The sequence below is a fragment of the Apteryx mantelli genome, chromosome 19 (genome assembly GCF_036417845.1).
Source record: "Apteryx mantelli isolate bAptMan1 chromosome 19, bAptMan1.hap1, whole genome shotgun sequence".
NCBI classification, from domain to species: domain Eukaryota; kingdom Metazoa; phylum Chordata; class Aves; order Apterygiformes; family Apterygidae; genus Apteryx; species Apteryx mantelli.
The window spans coordinates 14223646-14244942 of NC_089996.1; the positions used below are offsets into that span (position 1 = coordinate 14223646).

Here is a 21297-nt window from a genome sequence, read left to right on the forward strand (position 1 = left end):
TTAATCTACTTTGTATTTTATCTATATTCTGTTCTCAAAAATCTTTTCAGAAAGACATAAGAAAGCGTCCTCCATCTAGTCAATTCCATTTAAGTCTATTAGTAGAGTCCTAATCGAATCATTTTGTTTGTACAAACAAAAATAAAAATGTAAACATTTCTTTCAACAGATAAAAAGAGAAAGGAGAGAATACGGTATATTTTCGTTGCTGACTCACTAATCTATTTTAAAGGAAATAAAGAAAATCAAGTCAAATAATACAAAACTGATCTGGAAGTTCTCTTCCAGGCAAGAGGGCCAAATTTTTTCTGGATTTTAGAACTGTTAAATATACAATTAAATTGTATATTTATCTCAGTTTCAACTTGGTAAGTAATCCTTTCCCTCCCAAGTGCACATTATTATTTAGTTCCAGTCTCATCTCTTTGCCATGTAGGTTTGATGTTCTTCCATTTGACAAAATACCATCATATTAGGAAGGCAGTGACAGTAGCCAACCTATATGAGGTTCTGCTTTCTAGCTGCTCTTAACTAAATTAGAATCAAGTGTACTTATGTAAATTAAGTAGTCAAAATAAGCCCTGCTAATTTTAAGCTCTTTGTGGAGCTGTTCAAATGGATGTCTGATTTTCTTTCTTTCTCTTCCTTCTTTTTAAAAGCCCAGTAGTTTGTAGCTTAAATCCCATTGACATGTACTGGGATTTAGGCAGCTAACTGGCTGCTTAAAAGTCCAGATCTATTTCTGTGCACTTCTGCTGGAAAAAAAGATCAAAATTTATATCTTTGCTTGATGCCACATGTCACAGCAGATTTTGATGATCTGCTGCCCCTTTCTCACATGTAGTCATAGATGTAGAAAGAATAATGTTGCCACTATTTTAATGCAGCTTTTCCAACTGGAATTTTGATACCTGTGTCTTGCATATTTCTTTTCAGCCTTCAGAAATATGTGGCAAAGTTAATGAACGGTCTGGAGTTTAAATTACCTACGAGAATGTTGTATAAGCATGTTTTTCTGTAAGAATGACATGGATAGGTTCTTTTTCATTAATTTTTTTTGAAAACAGAACTAAGCAGAAGGTAATTTCTCTTTATTGTCCTTCATGAGTCAACAGTTCTATCATGTTTCAGGAAAATTCTTAAGTCGTAGAACAAGAGTAGACAAGATACGGCAAGGGCATTACTAAGAAATAAAATCCAAGCCCATATATCCAGTCGCAAGTGGTGCTGGACATTTCTTGGGACTGTGTTAAGTGCAAGAGATGAAAAAAATGAAGTGGACCATAGTTTGAACATGAAGAAAAGAGCAACGTTTCACCTACAGCTAGCTCTGTACAGATATGGTGGTGTTAAAACTACCCCTGCCCCCAAATAACACCCTAGTAGAATATAAAATAAACAAGGTTGTTTTGAATATACTTTTATCAGATTCACAAATGTTAGACATTCTTCAGAGCATACCCAATGTTAAAAAAGTCTAAGTAAAGGATTTTACAGAGGAATTTTGATGTTTAAAAGCAGCTTAATGCTGTTAATAGAAGAAATATGTAAGTTAGCAGTTCGACACCTTACTTTGCAAGTCCTAGTGGAAGTTTTCGGAAGAGATGTCAGAGGTACCTTTGCAAAGGTGAGAAAAGCCAGGATGGTGCTGAGATGTCATTATACCTTTGTATTAGCCCTGTAATATGGGGATTCAGATTTTACACAGGCGAACAGCAAACATTTTGCAATTAGTATTATGGTGGCCATCTGTACTACTCCTACATACATTTTTTGACACCGAACATTCATCTGTGTGAATCTAGAGAACAGTTGCTCTTTGTAAGCTATGCTGGGTAGTAAATACAACTTTGGTTTACGAACACTTGATTTATGAACATATTAATAACTTCATCCTATCACTGAAATGTCCCCATATATAAGATAAAGATGTCCTCTATTTAACAAGTTGTGCAATAGCACCAACATTATGAACAGACTTCTTTTTCACAAAAATGAGGACACTTAAGTATACATTTTATTGGATATTTATGCAACATTTCATAAATCTCTTTGTTTTGGAATTTTACCTTTGCTGGTACTTTAGTGCTTCCAGGAAACCATAGACTAGTGACCAGGGCTAATTATGCCATCGTTAGCAGCAGTGTTAGCAGAGCTCCTCTGCTTCCCTGACTGGCTCCAGAAGAACCAGTCCCACAGTAACTCCTGGTTTTTGAAAACACTCTTAGCAGAAACCTATCTGCTGCTCATTGAACTGTTGCTCATTTTCACTTCATTTCACACTCTCTTATTTATCTGCTCCCTTAATTACCATTTTTATGGGCCTATGTGTTCTTACCCAAAGGCGTTGAGACTTGACAGTGTAATAGATTGTGCTGTGAAAGTAAATAGCTGTTTATTACTTATCCCTGTTAATTTGTGCTCTGCCACATCATTACCCATGTGATAACGTGCATGATATTTGCGGAGTAGTTTTCTTGCAGATCGATGCATTTCTCACTTTGCATTTGACATTACCACTTGAGGGGAAAAAAAAAGACAGCAAGAATATTTTAAAACTTTCACCAGTAGTAGAAGAATAACTGCAGAAAACTCACCAACATTAGCCAGGCGTTATTCTGTAGGTACATGTTAATATCTTGGCAATTTCAAGGCAAAATATGCATCTTGATTTTGTTTTCCTCTCCCATCCTGCTCTTTCTTATCAATTACTACCCAAATACCATTTTCTTTTTCCTTGCAGTTTTGATGATTGCCTGGGGTTGATACTCAAAGATGTCCCCTAAAAACTCAGTTCTTTATACCTTGTGATTAGATCCCTATGAAGCATCTTGCTTGTTACTACTTGGTAGGATATTTAAAATAGTCTCTCATATACTTCCATGTTCCCAAGCTTATTTTCTACCTATATGTCTAAGGATTCATAATACTGACAAATTAGTGATTTTAACAGTCATAGGAGGAAGTAGACAAGAAGGTCTTAGCACATTTTAATTGAAGTTGCAATAGTATTGAAAATCTTTTTAATATAGTTGATTAAAAGGGAGTTAAATAAGTCAATCATAGAACTGTATTTAGAAGATGGCATTAAGACTACTTAAGTTACTAAATGTTAATGACTGTTGCTAATTCAAAATTGTTTTAAAGTGTCAGTTTGGATTTGCTATCCCTTCAGATGTAGAACGGAGCTGCAGCAGCGAGGTTCCTGTTTGCGGCCCTGCTGTGGACAGTGTGTGTCACTGTCACGTTCCAAAGTAGCCCCAGATTTGGCCGCTGAACCGGCCAGTTGAAATGCCACTGGCAGGGAGATGAGCAAATATGCTGCCACCAGCACGTTGTGGACAGAAGCGTTATTAACTGCCAGTCGGATCAGAGCCGCAAAGATCATCCCTTGGATATTGCTCTTAGTTGCCTAACTCTCTTCTCTCTTAAAGGTAAAAATCTTGGGGCTAGCTCCTTAAAACCAGGAATCAAGTGCAAGACAGGCTGTTGTGACTTACTGGAAGTGCAGCAGTAAGACTCATTAATGTAAACCAGTTTTGTTTTAAAGACGATCCAACATTACATGTCTTTGAAGTTCTTACAGCTTTACTTTTTTTCTTAGCTTAGAGCTGCAGACAAATAGTATTTGTTTACTTTTTTAGTGTTCTTTTATGTTAGAACCATTGCTTATTTTTGTGGTAGTGGAGAAACTTGTCTTATCTGTTTCTCAGCACTTTATAAAGCTGTGCTTATTAGTAAGAAAGTTCAAGTCGTTCAGACTCTCATTTTCAGCTGATGCTCCGTTCTCAGGTATTTAGTGATAAATGTCACCAGCGGCTGCGCTGACTGGGAGAGGGTATTTCGCTCACCTCTCCTGCCGTGCTGGACTGAGCTCGTGCAATAAGAGTGTCATTGGCACCACTGAATCAGTTTTTTACTTTGTTCCTTGTTTTCCTTTTAATTTTTCTTCATCATCAAAGTCAGATTTGTTTTTATTGCAGACTTCCTTTCCCTCGACTGGGCTGATCTCCTTTCATAAATAAGCCACTGTCCAATAACAAATGCTCTATATACCTCATCCATCTCCCTCCCATCAAGCCAGCATAACAAGAAACAAATCTCTCTTCTAAAAGAGTACAGCTGATGATTTAGCTCAGTGTACTGTTATAATAAATTCAATAATTTTAATGCTCTTCCAGGTGAGAAAATGCTGAGCAGGTATTGGCATGCAGAGGCAGAAGCTGCGTGTCGGTGGTTCAAATAGGGTAGTAGCTTATGGACTAATGTTTTAGCTTATAATCCTAGAAAGGATCATCGTGATCATCTGACCTGAGCTCATGTGGGAAGTCAGTCAGTGGAACTGCTCAGAATTTTTTAATGTTACATACAAGCAAAGTTAAATGCAGTGAATTGAGAGCTAGGCAGCCGTCTCCAACCGAAGGTGAGTTAGCCCAGTGCAGAGTACTTTGAAACTCTTGATCTGAAGGGTTATCATGATCCACTCAAGAAATGCAGTAGTTTTTAAAAGTGATATATTAGTTCGGTGGCTTGAGTGTAGAGCAATGAAGTCTTATTGCAACTTCATCTTTTGGGAGATATTAGTCACTTACTGGAAATGCAGCTGAAGCACCACCTAAATCACTTTAAATCTGAGCCTCTGGGAATACTTTAAGAGCAGATTTTATCTTAACTCTGCATTTCCTTGTTTTTGTGGGTTTAAAATGTCCTCAACACTATTTGAAATTAAATACGGGGATGGGCTGGATGTGGTTTAGTGTGAATATATTGAGAGAAAGAGAATGGAATATATGAATTCCATCCCTGGGAATATAAAATACTCAGTCATACTCCAGTCTCTTCCTTAGAGATGGATCCAAATAAATGCTTCATGTGGTTGCAGTAGGAGCTTCTGAAAAATGAAGGGAATATACTTTTTCTAGCTGGACTGTTAGTCATTCAGTCCATTTTTCATCTCTGTTGCATGTCACTGTGGCAGTTTGAGACTTTGAGCAATAGATTTCAGTTTTAACTTTTTGCCAGCTTTATATCTTGTTATGCAATTTACTTAAAATTAAGAGCACATGTTTTCCTTCCAAATAACATCCAGTATGTTTTATTGATGTTTTAAATAGGCCAAAGTGAGTGAACAACCTTCTTTCTTTTTTTCTTTCAAGTCTATTTTTCCCCTGCAGGCAAATTGCTGTGGGCTTATGACCCACCCTTTTTATGACACTATTTCAGCACAGATATTCTTAGTTATTCCGAGTTACTCCTTTGAAACAGAAATAGAAATCTCCATCTTGGCTAGTAGTTTCTTCAGCTGTATGACTGTCATACGTGCATATGTGTGCATAAAAGTACACCATATAAATCCATATGAAATCTCTACGCTGTCACACACTTTATGCACTTGTATTTTTGTTCCATCTGGGATACTCTCTAAGCTAGTGTTTTCTTCCTGTTTGTTTTCCTTTATGCTGATGAGCAGTCATTTTACAAAATAGTTTCTTGTTTGGGTTATGCTGCTATGGTATAGCTGTCACATGGAATCACCATGAACTTCAGTGTTCTTTGTGTTTAGAAAAAAAACAAAAAAACCCAGCACTTTTTAAAATTTTTCATTTACTCATACCCCTAAAACTGAAATAAAGAGTATCGTATTTTGACCTAAAAATGGTAGCAAATGGCAATAACATTGTAGACCTATTATATGCTGTGAAGTCGTCTTTTTTTGATGTTTAAGCCTTATGCTTAGCAGATAAATAATTAGTTCAGGTGGAGTGTCTAAGACTTGTATTTCTCACAGTAGTTCTTGTATCCAGGTTATCACTGGGACCATGCAAACAGTTTGGCAGTCATGGTTCAAAAACCTAGGTTTGAGCAGCTAGGAAAAAAATTAACAAATTAATACTGATAAACAGGGTTAAGTTTTACAAACAGAAGAAGAAAACATACCTTCAGATCTCAGGCATGAGGAGTGAGATTTCATAATTACATCTTTTTTTTTTTTTTCCTGGTATTGTTAAGGAAGGCCAGTTGCTCTTAAGTTTTATATTTCATGGACTTTTCACAAGTGAGAAGTATGTCATCTTAAGCTTTTTCTGCTATTGCTATTTCGCCCACATTTAAGTCTACTAGTAGCTATTAAACCTGGCATTGGGAATAGCAGAAACTTAGTGACGGAAAGTTTGGGATTCATTTCCTTCAATAGTTTTAAGATATCCATGTCACATAAAGTTTTCTTATCCAGCAAGTTGTTCGTTTGTAAGGTACTTTTGCCAGTGATTTTGTTTAAAATAAATCTAGTTCTCACAGCCGGATTCTTTTTTTCCATAAAGTAATTGGGGATCACAGACACAGTTCTTGTCAATGTAAGCTTTTTCCAGTCAGTTTGGAGAGATTAGATGTCTCTTAACATCATCTTACTAGCAGTGAAGTTGCTCCAAAAGGACTCCTTTAATCATATTAGTTTCGCTGCCATCACCCTGTCTTCAGAGTCTTTCTTCTTTCCTAATGGAACCAAATCGGGTTTTGCCATCTGTTAGGTCCAACATTAATACTCCTTTGCATATTCATTACTGCTACTTTACTTGTACCGTTCAGCCCACTGTCTTCGGGCTCCCCTGTTTAGAGTGTGAATCTTTAGAATCACTGTGTGCCACTAGAAAATGTTATCTTGTGCTATTAAATTTTGTAATGCTCTTGTATCAGAATTATTGAATGTAGAGTGAAGCAAAGCAGGAAGAAATAACAGTTGACTCAGGATTTCACCCAGTCTCCGTTTTGGGTTGTGATATGATTTATGAATGAGTTTTTGTTGCTTTCTAAGAGGTTGTCTTGGTTCCTAATCCTAAATGTTTTGTCAAACCTTTTAGGAATCTTTTGAGGGATGTAATATCTTAAACCTTCACTTTGAGGGGAGGAAGTTCAAGAAAGAATTTTGTTTCTTAACCAAAAAAAAAGTGGTGACGGAGGGGGATTTGGCTCTCAAAAAGAGCTCTTGCCCATTGCAAGATAATTGTCCAGGCAGGACTTGCATTGGAAGGGCTATTAAAAAAACCAGTGCTGTAAATGTCACTTTGGAACTCAGAGCACATCACCCTAGCATTAGCAGAAGAGCTCTAAGGTGACATACTCCTGAGTTGTGATAAGTCCATGAAATATAAAACTTAAAATAAAATATACTGCATGTTATTTAGAAATCGTTGCCATTATCTTCATCAATGTAACATTTCCTTAGTTAAATAAAAGCCAGTTACTCTAACACTTAGTTATGACCTTGAGGTAAAGCTATTTCCAGAAGAATTATAAAAGTATATTGCAGATGATGATTATATACTAAAATGTACTTTGCCTTTTAGCCTGTATACAGATCTATTAAAAAAATTAAGTGCGTGTAGAGAAAGGAACAGGAAAGGAAGAAAAGAATGTAGTGCAGATTGCGCTATATGGAACATGTGTTTGAAATAATGCTGATATAGCTAAAGTATGTGGCCTGTGTTATACTTTTGTATACAAATGACGTGCTCATCTCTGCACATACACACAGAAATTTACCTTTGACATGCTAGGGAGTAATGCCAATGAGTAATTAGGAAAGCATGGAAACATAAAGCCAGTCTTTGATAAGTTTCCGCGATGGTTAATATTTTATTATTTAATACGTGTTTTAGCTGTGATCGTCTAAGGACACAACTGAAGGTTTGAAGGGAGACATCATGGCTTTTATAACACCAAATAGTTAAATAATTTGAAAAAATAGGCAAGCTTTCAACCCTCAATGTTCTCTCAGATCATAGTATTTATCATAACAGTCTGTCTTGGTATATTAATGTACTAGGCAATATTTCTGATGTAGTCATCCACTTCCCAACTTCGGTCAGAAGTTGGGAATATTTCATTTTTCAAAGATATGTCGTAATGTGGTTCTCAGGCATGGCAAATAAGTAGTTTAGCTGAATACAGATGCTATAGTAAAAATGTCTAAAGAAGAAAAGAGAGAGATCAGCTCAGAGCTCTAGAAGCAATAACTGGCACTCAGTGCCAATGGGATTTTAAAAAATACAATAATTTTAAAGCAGGTTTTCTTATGAAACCTTTAATAAACTTGAGCTGAATTCCCTACCATGTGTGGTAGGGCATCGGTTTGTCACCTCGCTGTTGTCACATCCTTTATGAAAGAATTCCAGGGAACTGCCAAGTTACCTGGGAGACAGGGAGAAAAAGGGGAAGGAAGGAAATTATAGAATATTGTATTGTATTCTTTTTCAGAACTATATTTATGAATTAAAACATCCATGTTTGCAAGGTCAATATATTGCAAGTGGCTATGAGGACGACAGTTTACTTCACACGTGCAGAATGCACTTGTACTTCATTTAAGAAGCTGCAAAAGAAATGCAGTTAGAAAAACAGCTAATACAAGTGTATGCAAGTGTAAATCTGAAGTAATGCATACTCTACTGCTGCCATAAAGTAACAATGTAAGTTCTGTGTACTTCAAGGGCGACACCTTTTCCTTTAACAGATTTACAGCATGAAACTTCCACTCTTCAGGCTTTGACGTGGGTTCTGGCTTCCCACCTGGCAGGGAGACGGCTCCCTGCCGCTCGTGCTGCGGCGCTGTGCTCCGCGCGCCTGAGGCCGCTGCTGTGCAGCACAAAATGTTTTGCTCCCAAGGATCGAAGGGTGATCTGTAAGCACGTAAGAGACCTGTGAATTCTGCAGTCTGTGTTATTATCGATAACGAATTCACGGAGTCCGAAGAGTTCTCTGCATCTGCCCGTGTCATCTGTTTATGTCCTTTCTTAAAGCGCTCTGCTTTCTTCACCTGACGGACTTTGTTTGATACGTTCCTTGTGCGCGTTAGCCTTACAGGGAAGCATGGTCTATAATCTGTAACAACGAGTGATAAACGACTGATGAAATACTGATATCCCCATTAGAAGGTGGCAGATCATTTCTTGGGGGGGGGGGGGAGCTGTGAGCATCATATGTAGCTTGTGTGCGTTTTACAAGTGCATGTAATATTTGCTTGCTCACATGCTGTATCCGGAGTCATTGTGAAGGCGGTGAAGGAGAGGTGAGTGTTTAGCTTCTCCTCTCTTCATTCAGGTCCCTCCTGCCTAACTGAGCTGTAATTTTATGCATGAGTATGGAAAAAAATGCAAAGGCAGGATATTGGGGAAGGAATGAAGAGGTGTTACAAAAAGAAAGTGATTATGGGTGCAAACCTAAATTTCTTCACCTCCTGCCCACCTCAGAAAAAGTAAAACTCCTTGCTCTGTCCGTGCTTTGAGCAGGAGAGGGAGCCTCATTCATCTGCATGTAGGAAGAGGAGGGCAAGAGCAAGAAAAGAGGCAAAGGAAAGGCATAGAGAATCCTCTTCCTACCTTAGCTAAAAGCCTGTCTGAAGAAATCAAGTGTGTTTGGTTTTTTTTTTTGTTTTTTTTTTGTTTTTTTTTAAAAAACTTGTTTGTTCTTTATTTCAGGTTATCTGTGATATGGAGACCCAAATCCACAAGCTGAGGGAAGAGCTTATGCAGGTAAATGCTCAGCGGAAGCAGCAGCTGGTCGAGCTGAGCCTTCTGCGGGAAGAAGAAAAGCAGAGGGCAGCTCGAGAGCATGAGACAGCAGTGAATAAGCTTAAAGCAGAGGCAGAAAAAATGACATTAGACCTGAAGAAGGTACATGCTGCTGAAACAGAAATGGCCTTGGAAAAGGTAAGAGATTCACCTGGGGTGCTTCTCATGGCATGGCAAAAGGGGAGCAATCATCTCAAAAGTCACATAAATAAAGTTTTATTAAGGAAAAATGTTTAGGGGTCACTTGAGTTTAAAAAACAAAGTATGCTGGAGATCTGATGTTGGATGCCACAATCACTGCGTGAGTATGGAAAATGTTGTGGTCCTATAATGAAAGACTGCTTCTATTTGAACGTGTAATGGTAGTGACTGCTGGTGTAGCTATTTTGTGAGAGTGCTACTGTGGCAGCACCTTCGAGCAGTCGTAAGAGCAGAACAGAGCCAAACAAACGTACAGTACTCAGTAGTGGAAGTGATTTTAAAAAAATCCAGATTTCAAAGGCAAACTTGGCCAAAGACTAGGCTAATCACTTTTATTTTAATGGAATAGGTAGAGCAGGAAGGGAGGTTCTGCCTAAATTAGCTTTTTTTTCCCCCTCTGTCAAAAAGAGGGAAGGTCCTTTAGGGGAAAAAAGTTCCTTCTAAAACCCCAAGGAAAATGAGTCTAGTTACTAGCAATGGTTGGTCTACTTTTGCTTGCTTGTGTGTATTGGTCGAAGCACTGTTGTGAAATGTTTGAAAATAAAATTAGTATTTCAGATGCCTCGAGGCGTCCGTCCCTGTTCTGTTCAGGCGGGTCCGTGCCAGCCCGTCGCGGCACTGATGCTGCCGCCTCAAACCGACTGCTGAGAATTGCCCTTTACAGGCTTCATGATCCAAGTATTTTGCCACATTAGGGATGATGGGAACTAAAACATGTTAGCTTTATTTCAAAACCTAAGATTAAAAAGCATACTTAATATTTATGGTAAACGCTGCCTTTATGTAAGCATGTACTTGTTTAAGTATCTTTTGCATGTATTAATGTAATAAAGGATACATTTTATTGCAAAGTGATGTATAGTGGCACAAATTAACACTATGCAGGCGCTGTCTGAGCGCCTTTGTGGAGCTGACATTTCATTTACCTGCATCAGGTTCTTGGTCTGTAATTTTAAACAGCATTTGGAGGATTATGTTGGAAATCAGCCAGCCTGAAGCCATTAAAATGGCTGTGATCAACAATTCAGAATCTTTTCTGAATGTAAGGAAAGCTCCGCTTGGCATAATTATTTAAAGCCAAGGTCACAGAAAGTATTTAAACCTTTGAAATTCATCATTAAAGGATTAATTTTAACTCAGGAAGACATTGTCATTTTTGCTTAAAAATGGAATTTGAATCTCAATTCTTTTCTTTCTTTGATCTTTTTTTACATGTGTAGTATAGCAAAAGAAAAGTTAACTTCTTTACATCCTCAAATTAAAGTTACAAATAATCCTTCATAGGAAAATATCTTTAATAGTTTTGAACTGTCATTTCTGTCAGGAATATTCTTTTTTTAAATTTGTTGTTTTTTTCTATTTTTCCAAATAAAAGTACTAATTTTAAGCTATATTAACTGTTATTGAAAATTATATATTTTTATTTAGCCTCCTTTATTTTTATCTCTAATCAGAAGAGCACATATTGAGTAAAGAACAAGAAAAGAAATTTCTTTTGGAAAGGCTTTCACAGACATGTGGAAAGACCTTGCATTACCTTCAGATCTCCCTATACCATTCTTCACTTCTATCTTCCAAAAGAAGAGCTGTGGAAAGTGGCCACAAAGTCCAAAAGTCAAAGTAGCTTAGAGGGCAAACTCCATCTGAAGCTCAAAAGTAACAGTTTAAGCTAAATTAGTTGAAATCCTGATCCTATTAAAGCCCACAGAACTTTGAAGGAGATTTTATCTGAGAAAAGAAAAAGCACCTTAATTGCAGCATGAATCTTGAAACTTTTTTTTTGAAAATCTTTTTGTTTTCCTAGTAAATCTTGTTACCTTGAAATTTAGGATAAATGGCAGAAAATTTGTCTTAAATTAAGGTGATTCTTTTTGCCACCTCTGTAAAGTTTGCTTAAAAATCCAATGGGAAGCTGAATTTTGGTGTTTGGTCGTAATCATATGACTCCAGATTTCCTGAAGGTCAGTCCATTTCCAAGTGAAGGATCTTACTCCTCTGTGGCCTGTTCTTTGAGTAGTATTGATTTCTGTGAGTGTTGCTTCAAGTGATTGTGGATTGTTGTTCGCTTGAACATTACAAAATAGAAAAAATTGGCTAAAACTTTTGAAAAGAAATAGAAGTTAATAGAAGGAGACACAGGATCCCAGCAGTTTTCGCTTCCCACAGCCCTGCTGCAGCAGGGATGGGAGTAAGGGGAAAAGATTAAGGGAACGAGTTGCATTGGAAGTGCTCACAAGCACGAACGGGTGGGATGCTCTGCTCTAAAGCTTGGGGGCCTTGTGGGGAGAAGCTGGGCTGACACTTTTGCTCTTTTTTAAGTATATTACGAATTTCCTTGACTCTTCACACAAGACTTCAACTTTTCTTTAGTTTGCCCATTTCTTCATGTCAATTCTATGCATAATCATGAAACTATTTATATAAATATGGAAGAGCTGCCTAAAAAACCCAATAAACATAATCTGTTTCACTGGGGTCTTTATTTTTCTGTTGCTTAGTCTTGTATGTTTTCAACTTTTAAGATAGCACATTGATTATTGTCATACCATTTTGTCTGATTCATTCTGTTTGTGATTGCAGTGTATGATGCCAGCGGGTTACTCAATAAAAGCAGTGCAGTAATGTTTTTGAAGCTGTGATTCTAAAAGCATATATCTCTTGACAGTTATTGCATCCCGCAATCGGTAGGGAATGATAAATGGGAAAGTGTTTAGCAGGTTGCCAAATGACTCTGTGTAACCACACTATAGGAAAAATAAACATGTCATCTGTTGTTGTGGAAACAATAATAAAGGGAAAAGTCCTTAATTTTCCAGTGACCCCCCTCTGTCGCAGGCATTATTTTCACTTAAACTTCACTTCCTTAAAAAATGAGCTACAGCTGACCAAAATACATTATGATGACTAGTATAGGACCTTTACAAGCAAATCGCTGGTGGCTCTGAGATGTCTTTGTGCTGGCGGAGGGGAAGAAGGGGCTCTCCTGACCTGGAAGCAGCACCCGGCAAACTCAGGGCTCATGGCCCAAGCTCCTGCTCGCGCAGTCTCTGGAGACAGGGTGCACCCTTGCCTTCTCCCCGCTTCTAATTTGTCTTCATACTTGGCCAGCGTTGCAAGTTTTGTGAGAGACTTGCATCTTCAGCCTTGCTTTTGGCTAAATCAGGTGCCATCAGCTGATCACACGTGATCACCTTATTGCTCACCTTGTACGATGTAAGGTGACAGTTGGATTAGAAGGCACAACCACCTTAACGGTTAAGGACAGCAAACATTAATATCCTTACGGTCAGAGAAGCTCTGCTGGACACAAATCAGACAAAAACCTCAAGACTGTAGCATGGAGAATTTGAAATAGTACTTATCATGTTCTTATGACTTCAGTACTTTCATGATATCTGTTATCAGTCTCTAACACAAAAATGACTTGAAAAATTCTCCAAATTATTTCTTTTATATTAATTAAGGAGTCTTAAATATCATTTCAGAGGAACAGTTGCATTCAATCATAGGGATTTTGATTTTCTTCTAAAGCTTTATAGATTTAATTTGCTTGCAGTTCTTTATATCAAGTAACTATAGTATTTTCTGATATGATGGTAATTTTTTATTTCAAGTTGTACCTCAGTATGATGAAATGAAACATACACTGTTTAAGAAATAAACATATTTTGCATACTACTGTATTTAGGCTCCGCTAATGACTCATTGCAACAGCAGGGTGACAGGCGTGTTACAGGTTGCATCAACAGTACTTACAGCATGGGCACCAATCAGCCAGGTGTAACGTACTGCACAAAGCTTACGCGTATTTTCAGGTTTGCCAGAAATTTCTGAAAGAAGGAGACAAACCTCATTTCTAAGTGCGTGCAGATGTGAAGCTTGGCTAACATAACTGTTTGTAACATTCATCTGCGTTATTTTCCTGGCAAAGAAAGTGAGCATTCGGAAAGCACGACCCTCGCAGATCAGTAGACAGGCTAACAACGCTTGGAGGAAGCAACCTTGGAACACTGCAGCCAGCTCATAAGAAAGCTCTGTCTCTGACCCATGTGCAGGAGTCCATTGGAGTGGGAGGAAAAGGATTTTTCTCCATCTGAATAATTTTCAACATTTAGCTTTTTTATTGACTTCTTTTCTATATTTAAATAGAGGTTTTTGACTCATCCTGTTAAATCTTTCTGCAGGTTCCAAGAACATCTAATTCTTTTTCAGTACTGCTTTTCTTGTGGAGAAGTAATTTACATTTTTGTGTATTGACTCTACTTAACGCACATATTTGCTTACAGGATGAAATTGTAGTCAAAAAGAGGAGAGCCAAACATTTAGTTGTTAGACTGCAATTCTTCTGATTTCCATAGCGCTGTGAAACAGTTCACTTTGGAGAGATGGGAATCCAAGGCGGCATGCAACCTGGACAGAATAGTGCAAATTGCTTGTGTAGGCTTCAGTGACGTAGCAGTTAGTGGTACTCTAAGATTTCTGTCATTTTAAACAAAATTTGGCAGTTACAATGTTTTGTAGTCTACGGTTGTTAAAATCACTCCACCTACATCTGGTAGGAATTCCACATAAAAGTAAAATGTCCAGGAAATTCAAAGTTAAGGCTAAAATTTGAAAGAATATAAATCAGACAGTGCTGTACTCTGTCTCTGTAAGTGACTAATTCCCTAATTAACAATAACTATTCTATTCTAATTATTTTGTAATATGATATTTCTGTAACAAGGGCTTTTTCACAAGCCTGCAGATGATGTCCCATAACTTAACACTTAATTTCTACTCACATATAGTTTGCAAATGAGATACTGAAAGTGTGCCCTACAGACAGTTTGAGTCCTTGCTTTTTAGTCAGGCTTTGTGGTGCTGCCTCATTCATTAGCAAGTACGGTCAGAGGATGCACTCCAGCTGGACATACGTGTTGGGCATACTTCCCTGTTCCTGATCTAGAAATATCTTTCATTCACAGTATCTATGCTGGTGCTATGATCAATACTCGTAGAGATAATGTTTTGTTCAGCACTAGCAGAGAAATAGAAGATGAAGGGAAAGAATACGACATCTTCAAAGATTCAAGAGATGCTCTAAGAGACAGTTAAAAGTATTCAGTTTCTTCTAAGTAGTTACATTGCTTCTGCTCGTAAGGAATAAGCATTCTCATTGTGTGCTTTGCATTGACTTACTGTTGCATGCAGTCTCTCGAGCTGTTGTTCTTTACCAACTATATGTTTCATTAACTACCAAAAGTGGTTCCATCTCCATATCTGAGACATTTTGGGACCTGGACATCTCTGCAGCAACTCTGTAGGTTCCTACTTGGGCTTTTTAGCATGACGGAGTCTTTGATCTGTGTGACACCTTTCACTTCATTAACTTGAACACTAATAGCTATAATATGGATAGCTTCATTTATATGAGCACCCAGATGAACTATTTTTGCCCTCTTTGCAGTGATACCCTGGTTATTTATAGGGGGGCAAATAGGTCGACTATGAAATGTGTATGTGTGTACTTTCCTAGTATAATGATATCATTAAATAGGTATCTAATTATAATGTAGACTTATGTTTTTCTCCTGGCTGAAGGCACTCAAGATCTCCACCGGTTTTCAGATATTTGCCATTTTTGAAGCTGAAATTTTAAAATTGTTTGTGCATTATATAGATGCTTTTGCTTAGGCCTGTTCTGTTTGTCATAGCTTTGAATAATCTAAAGATTCTACTTCTTACCAAGAGGAGTTGGATATTCCCCTAAGCTCTTGACTATTTTTTCACTATTATCTGACAACTATTATGTCTGTTACAGGACCTCTGCTCTGCTGTTCCCGAATAGTAATAGTTTTGTTATAATTCTGTTGCAGAGTCTGTATATATTTGCTTACATTTGGCTTTTGAGCAATTCTAACACATTATGTTAGTGATCCATCAACTAATATTACTCCAAATGATCATGGTGTTTTGGCTTTGTTGGAGAAATTCTGCCAAAAACCTAAAAGACCAAGGAAAAAAAAAAAAGTATTTCCAAAAGGGAAAGGATCTATGTAGCGAAGTTAGTCTGTTGGCACAAGAAGTGCCGATTATTTAATCTGTCTCTATAGCACTTCTACAGAGCACAAAAGACAGCAACTCTTGCAATAAAATTTTCCTCACAGATGAGGGAGAAAACCAGTTTCCTCTCTAGTGTGTTCCCTTTTGCCCTGCTCCCTTTTCCTCCCAAAGAAAAGAGAAAGAAAGATGACAGTGGACCAGGAACGCAGTCACAGGAATTGCATCATCCCATAGGGGAGCTGTTTGGAGGAGTCTTCAATCAGCAGAGCCAAACATGAAGAAAAACATTGTAGAATAATCTCCCGGAGATATTTCACTCAAATGAGACTACATAAAATGTATGTCCCTCTCCCTCCTGGGGGTGCTTCAAAGCAATAGTCCGTTATTCACACACAGAGTTACTACACTTCTGCCTCCTTTAAAAAAAAAAAAAAAAAAAAAAAACCTCAGAAAAGGAAACAGAAAACAACGGAAAACTTTTCTGCCCATCAATCGTGTATATAAATCTGGCTCAAGAGGTAACCAAGAATAATTGATGTAAATGTCGCTGTAGAAAAATATAGGCACCCATGAGAATAAGGCTTGCTATTTAACATCTTCATTAATAATCTGAAGATGAGATCAGGTAGCATTTTATTTGCATTCACATGAGATACTTTGTGCTAACAGATAATCACAGTTTCTTTTGTCTCCTGTATTTTTTGCCAAGTGGGTTTCAAACACTGTTTCTTATTTAGGTTATACGTGTGAAATCTGTTCCACCTGGGAGCTCTCTGCTTTTACTTACTCCTGTAACTTCCATGCTTGTGGAATTTAGTGAGGCAGTGACAGATTGCAGCCTTTATTATATATTCATAAGATCAAGGCTTACAGAATCATGAAGGTGGTGGATAATGTGAATGCAGGACTGTTATTTACTGGTACAAGACCTGGGGGGTAGTTGGAGATTGATTGAAGAAGGTGCTTCCTTACACAGCAGATAGAGCACTTCTTGCATTTGTTTCCTTTGGAGGTTGTGGAGGCAGGTAGTACCAGCAGGTTCAAAAAAGAATTAAACAATTCTTTTTCTCTTTTTAAAAAAAAAAAAAAAGAATTAATTCTATTTATGGACAGCATACAGCATGTCCATAAATAGTTCCTAAGTGGACTAGGCAGGGATTATTACTATTTTTGTCTTTTTGTTAACTGTTATTCATCTAATTTACCTATTTTACATATCTTTTCTTCCAGGGTGTGTTAGGTCCTTTATAACATTAGGAAAAACATTGGCTTTTCTCCAGCATAGTCGCTGATTGTAATGTGAGCTTGCCTTTTTTTTTTTTTTTTTTTTTTTTTTTTTAAACAGCTCAGCCAATTCATTCTTAAACTCTTTCCGAATTCTGGAAGGAATACTGGCTGGTCTGGGTGCCTGGGTAGAGCTGAGAGACCAGATCCTGTAAGTGGTGCCTGCTGCTGGAGCCCTGCACCTGCAGCGATCACTGCTGGTTTCACTCCATGCTTGCATTTATGCAATCGGGCTGGAGATAAACAACCATCTTTTAGACAGGACAACAGTACCTTGCGTTTGTTACCTGGAATTAGTAAATACTGAGTGGAAATTTCTCCTGCATCCCGTGCCAAGAGCTCCATGCTCTCACTCTTCTTGCAGGTGTCTTTGCTAACACATCACTTGCGCAATGACTTTCACGAGTCCTCCACACCTGAGGGTTAGTGCAAGCAAAGCAAAATCCTTCTGTGGAATATGTCCATGGTATACCTGCTGGCGTCACTATTCCTTTGGAAATCTAAATTTTTTCGCTATAGTTTTATTTTAGAAAAAGTGTTTGTTTATTAATGCCACAAGTTAATATAAAACATCTTTGCTGCATGTTTAAAATTAGGCATAATTTGAAGTCATTGTTTATGCTTACTTGCAATTTCTTCATGTCTTCATAATACAGAAACGTTGCAGGTGGCTTTTTTTTCTTTTCTTTTTTCTTTTTTTGGAGGGGAAGGAGTGTTTAGGAAATAGGAAAAGGGTGAAATGATGTTATTAGTTCTTCAGAGTCTTTAATGTGAAAAAACAAAAGTGTTGCAAAATGACTTGCTTACAGCTGCAGAACATGTCATGGAATAAAACCCACCTTCATTAAATGGGTGAGAAAGAATTATAATTGTTTTGAAGTTCTTATGATCAGTCTGCGTGTGCTTCATTGTAATGTGATACTAAAGTGCCTCAATTATGATTTGTATATTTTGGTGCCAGAAGATTTTTTTTCTTATGCTAAATTACTAAGTTCTGTCGGCTGCTGGGCTGTCATATAGAGATACAGTAAATCATGTTATATTTTGTCATGGATTACACAGAGCAATAAATTTGGGAATAGAGATCAAAGTAGTTTCACAATCACATCTGAGTGTAGGAGGGGTGCTTAACTTGTAGAAAATCTGATTTAGGTGAAACTGTTGCAGTTCTTGTGTGAATTCGAAATGATTTTGGGTGTTCGGTTGAAAATGAGTAAGGTACAAATCCCCCAAAGAGTTCTCCAGTATTGAGTTCAGAGGAGTTAATTCTGACCTACAGCTGCAGAACAGAGAGCAGATAAATAATTAAACATTGAGGACGTGAAGAGTCTCCCAGTGTCTTATTTATGTTTCTAATTGCTTTCATGATTGAGCAATATATTCCATTCTGCTTTTAACTGGGACTTTGCTGGACTCGTACGTAGTTAGGCAGTGACACAGTAATGCTTTCTGGCTCCATGAAGTTGTAGTGTTCTTTTTTGGAAGCTTTGTTGTGTTTAAAACTACAAAAAGTAATCCAGCATAATCTTGCTAAGAAACACTGATTACTCCAGATCATAGATTGTTTGGGGGAATTTGTCTTATTGTGTGGGTTTGTCTTTCCAACTGTAGAAGCTTAACTGTTGGTCTCTCATCTGGTGATGTAACTTCCTAATACAAGTCTGTGCTTTGGTTTTCAGTTTTCATTCTGTTTAAAAAAGATTTTCGCTCAGAATGATACATGCTTAGGGTTTTAAAGATTATCTTCCTAACGTTTGTTTGTTATTGCTACAAAATTCAACTTAAAACAGCAACAGAGAATCTAAAAAATAAAAATCGCAGCCTGATCTCTTTATAGTCATTTCAGGAGTCTGTATGGTCTTTCCTTGGCAAAAATCAAGGAGCGTGAGCTTAGCTGAAATAAAATGATAAAACGAATGGGTCTCTGAGTTCCTGGTAGAAGTGTATATTGTAAAGCTTATGTTAAGTAGACTTTAACTGAGTCGACTCATAGATCAATGTCACCTCTTTGGTACTGTTTCTTTCTATTTTTTGTCACGAGTTGCAAAATTAGGCTCATACAAAAAAATTATTGTATCTAAAACTGTTTGTATTTTAGGTCAAATCATGCAGTTGTTTTTAGATAAGGCACTTGGCTCTCTCCAGCATTGAATATAAGTCAATATTAGTGGAGTTGGGAAATTAACTTCTTGGAAACCATGATTAATGTTATTGGTGGGTAGTGTTTTGAATCATATGATTGCATCTCACACTGAAGAAAGAAGTTCCCCCTCCATTCTCCTTTGTTCCATGGCGTTTTAGAAGTAAGCAGAAGATCATAAAGATATTCAGTAATTCCACTGGGGTGAAGCTAATAATTATGTGTTAGTGTAAGGTTTGTGTAACTTTGTCATCAGATACCACATGCAGTTGGACTTTCATAAAAGAATTATTGGAAGAGTTAAATGGCAATATTTAATAATTTAAGATTGGTTCAGATTGGTTAAGATTACTCAATTGGTTCAAATAATTTCTTCAGACAAAAAAGGACTGGAAATAAGGCACAAATTGCACTTGCAATTTTTCAGTAGGCTCCTTTTAAGCATAGAATTGTAATACACTGCAGAAAGGCAATTCTCCATACAGGTAGTGTCAAATTCATTTCTGTTCATTCTTGTTTTTTTTCCCAATGAAAAATGCTTAGCACATGAATGAAGTTTTTTTTTTTTCCCCCTAAAGATGTATGTTAAAAAAGAAAAGAGAGAGAGAGAAAAAAAAAAAGGATTCATAGACCTACAAAAGTGGAATGTAAAGTAGAATATTAATAGGATTTGTGGGTATGACAGATTGGGATTTCTATCATTCATTTTCAAAGCCCTTGAAGTCATTTGGTACTTGACTAATTATTCTGTTAACATCATTTTGGGTATTGAACAATTTTTAATAGTGTTTTGGTGGCTCAGATTACATATTTGAACGGCTGTGCTATTTTCCCTGTTGCACAGAGATTCGGCTTTCCACCTGTTACCTGATTGGCGGAGAGCGCAGCAGAGAGAGGGTATTGGCGTAGAAAGTCCTCTGCTGTCGTTATTAGAGGCACATAAGGAAAATATGTTTCAGGCTTTGAGGTTGAAGTGAAGTTTTTGTACAATCAGATGAACTTTAAAGGTGATCTGTTAATCTCTGAAGTTTAAACAGATACTGTACAGTGTTTTAACATACTTAATAACAAAAATTGCTGCAGTTAGCCATTCTTAAGGTCATTTTCTTTTGACATCTGTCAAATTACACAATCTTGTATTTTGGTACAAAGCATAATGCTGTCAAACTTAAATAGAAATATACCAGAATGTGGAGTGGTGTGTTGTTTTTTAAGGTAAATGGGCCCCATTTACATTAGTTCTTTGATGTTAAATTCTTTGCTGCACATCAGAGAACAGTTGCTTCTTCCCTGGAGCAAGTTTTCTTTCTTCTCCTTCCCCCACCCTTTGATTTTTTTTTTTCCCTTTTTTCTTTTTTAGTTTGCTTACACTTTTATCTAACTAATTATGGAGGATCAGCTTATATATGGCCATCATTTAGCTAGTTGCAGGCATTTTGAAAAATGATTATTTCATGGCTAGTACCCTAAACACATTTCTTAAATCTGCTTTGTTAGTGAGTATGGGTGTATATTTGCCTCTGTAGTAAATGAGTTATGCTTGTGAGTCATCTGTATTGGTGAGATTGCAATCAAATTAAAATGCCACTGAAATCTGTCACCAAACTGATTCATATATAGAGGAACAGGATTTCACCATGCATCCTTAAATATCACAGAACTATCTATATTTGGTTTGCAGGGTTAGTTTTCATATTAATTTTGTAGCATAATTAAAATCATATTGAGAATTACCATTCCAAAGCAGAAAGATTTGCACTGATTCATGCTCTTCTAAGATTAGCAGCTGCATTTTGATAAACATTCAAGATGCTCAAAAAAGAGCAGAAATGCTGCGTGTCCTTCACTGATGTCAATGAAAGACGAAGCTGTTCGTGTGCCTGCAAACCTCATACTGTATCTAGAGAGCTAGTGGCAGGGCTGGAGATGTTGTCCGTGCAGGCAAGGAGCCCCCGAGGGAGGCCACCCACCGGAGCACGCGTGCCCAGCACGAGCGGTGGCCGAGCACCTGGCCAGGCTTTTCCTGGCCACCCGGGACGCCACTGTCTGGCAAGGAGGTGA

At 37.4% G+C, this 21297-nt stretch overlaps 1 protein-coding gene across 8 annotated transcripts in view; it reads left to right on the top strand.

Annotated features, from left to right (window-relative positions):
* CEP112 (centrosomal protein 112) overlaps positions 1-21297 on the top strand; it is a 183321-nt gene that overhangs the window by 107620 nt on the left and 54404 nt on the right. For all 8 annotated transcript variants that reach the window (XM_067308668.1, XM_067308663.1, XM_067308667.1 and 5 more), the window contains one exon: positions 9474-9704. In XM_067308668.1, the coding sequence (XP_067164769.1) occupies positions 9474-9704 (231 nt within the window). The remainder of the gene's footprint in view (positions 1-9473; positions 9705-21297) is intronic.